Source organism: Phytophthora infestans, genomic scaffold (assembly GCF_000142945.1).
Source record: "Phytophthora infestans T30-4 supercont1.3142 genomic scaffold, whole genome shotgun sequence".
NCBI classification, from domain to species: domain Eukaryota; phylum Oomycota; class Peronosporomycetes; order Peronosporales; family Peronosporaceae; genus Phytophthora; species Phytophthora infestans.
In genome coordinates, this window is record NW_003305528.1 from 1 (window position 1) to 2,618 (window position 2,618).

Here is a 2,618-nt window from a genome sequence, read left to right on the forward strand (position 1 = left end):
ATGAAGGATTGGTTAGTGATAACATGCACATTACGAAACCAATTTTCCCAACCAAGGATTCAACGTACGTTGATGCAGTTCTACCAATGCTGTTTGTCAAGATTCTGAAGTGTGGATTACCGAAGAGGATCTGAGAGCTGATCGGATCAGTTCGTTCATATTAAGATACCCACGAAAGACCCTGCACCACCAAATATGGTGATCTGGGCATCCTTCTCCGTGACCACGGCTGCCACTGACCTTGCAACGTTCATTACCCAAAATCTACGAATGGAGCTGCTACCACCGTGTATGGCGTCAGCTATGGCACAATGCTTGCTGAAAGACTTATGCATCTGTCTCCTCCCGAGGTAACGGGATATGTGCTAGATGGCGTCGTTTCAACTTCTGGCGCTCGTGTTGACGAGTTCTTCTATATGTCGAGATGGGGCAGCAACTTTGGCGAATTTGGCGATGCTTTCCTATCACTTTGCGAGGACGACGTCAGCTGCAAGTCCCGCTTCGACTCAAAGGGCGTAAATGGCACTCTTCAACAGTTAATCGAGGAGTTTGACCACGATCCAAACTCGACTTGTGCTGCGTTGGTCAGCAGTACCTTTGAAGCCGGCGAGTCAGCGTCATTCAGACTTCGATCTGCACTTGGCAGTGCATTAATGGATTCGATCGTTCGGACTCTAATCCCGCCAGTTGTTTATCGACTCCAGCGTTGTGCACCTGACGACTTGGATATTCTGAAACAATTCTTCTTGGCTGTCAGCCAAGCCAATAATGCTAAAACGGAGGACAGCGCGCTCCAGTCGAATCTTCTGCAGAGTCTTATCGTGTACTCTGAAATGATGGAAAGACCACTGCTGAGTTGAAGGATCGATTTACGGGTGCGAAAATCAGCAGTGTCATGGGTGCTCAGTTAATTGTTTCTCAGTACTGCGCCTTCGTTTGCAACCTGCTTGAAAAGTGTGATAGGCAGAAATGCAAGTCGTGGGAAAAGTGGCTTTTTCATGCAAATCGCCAAATACCGTAGCCTAAAATTAAAAATGGTGTGACTCCACACAGCCTTAAGTTAGATTACACAAAAACGGGCCATTTGCACGATGGTTGAAAAAACTGGAAACTTGGCCGGGAAATGGTGTTGATGTACTTCAGTATTCTTAAAAATAGCTAGAGGATTGCCTTGGCAAAAGGGTAGATTTTAAACTACATGTAGATAAAGAGGCTCCCAATTAAAAAACAAAATTAGGCGCTCTAGAAAATGGAGCTCTAACAGTACCGGTATACATGCAATCCATAGCTGCATCGCAAAGAAAAAAAAAAACGTAAATGTTGCTTGAGTCGGCTCAAAACCCATACGATGTTGGTTGAATCTGGTCATTTATGACACTAGATGTTTTTTTCGCACGGCTATGCAAACAAATCAAATTGAATGTCAAGTACGTTTGAAAAAGGCATCATTGAGGGAGAAGTACATTTTGCTAATGTGTAAAGTACTCCCAGGAAATAGTATCGTTGAAAATCGATATCAGAGAAATAGTTTGCGTATGGGTGACCGCTTTCTATCTACGCAGAAGTCGATAGGCTTGAATTATACGCGCCATCGTAGGCGTCGTCTGTACTGAAGTAGCCGTGAAGATAATACTCCGGTGTGGTCAGATTAAAGGCAGGCATTTTGTCCACACACGATTTGTCCAAGCGCGTGAGGTCCCCACCGACGCGCACATACGAAGCCAACACCTTCATTCCAAAGGTTTCACTCGACGTGTCTCCTGCAACCATCCGAGTCGTCGCAACTGCCCCGTGCGATGTCATACTCGAATGTCAATCATGTCCTTCTTCTCGCCCTGCAGGTGCTTAAACATAATCTCAGCGTATTTGTGGGGGTCCGGGGGTCCAGTTTACCACTCAACACCAGTACGCTGGCTTGGTTCGGAATCGTAGCAGTCTTGTTCCAGTACTGATCACGCATGTATATGATGCCGTCAGATTCGTAGTTGCCCATGTTGATCTCTTCACAGGACGTCGACTTGTCTTTTGAGAAGGCGCAGTACTGAGGAACAATTAACTGAGCACCCATGACACTGCTGATTTTCGCACCCGTAAATCGATCCTTCAACTCAGCAGTGGTCTTTCCATCATTTCAGAGTACACGATAAGACTCTGCAGAAGATTCGACTGGAGCGCGCTGTCCTCCGTTTTAGCATTATTGGCTTGGCTGACAGCCAAGAAGAATTGTTTCAGAATATCCAAGTCGTCAGGTGCACAACGCTGGAGTCGATAAACAACTGGCGGGATTAGAGTCCGAACGATCGAATCCATTAATGCACTGCCAAGTGCAGATCGAAGTCTGAATGACGCTGACTCGCCGGCTTCAAAGGTACTGCTGACCAACGCAGCACAAGTCGAGTTTGGATCGTGGTCAAACTCCTCGATTAACTGTTGAAGAGTGCCATTTACGCCCTTTGAGTCGAAGCGGGACTTGCAGCTGACGTCGTCCTCGCAAAGTGATAGGAAAGCATCGCCAAATTCGCCAAAGTTGCTGCCCCATCTCGACATATAGAAGAACTCGTCAACACGAGCGCCAGAAGTTGAAAAGAGCGCCATCTAGCACATATCCCGTTACCTCG

The 2,618-nt window shown here is 46.7% G+C and overlaps 1 protein-coding gene across 1 annotated transcript; it reads left to right on the forward strand.

Annotated features, from left to right (window-relative positions):
- Window positions 1-195: 195 nt before the first annotated feature.
- Window positions 196-860, forward strand: PITG_22444 (uncharacterized protein; the record flags this gene model as incomplete). The annotated part of the gene is made up of 2 exons (XM_002909763.1): window positions 196-289; window positions 370-860. The coding sequence occupies 2 exons, from the start codon at window positions 196-198 to the stop codon at window positions 858-860; spliced, it is 585 nt and encodes a 194-aa protein (XP_002909809.1).
- Window positions 861-2,618: the final 1,758 nt, after the last annotated feature.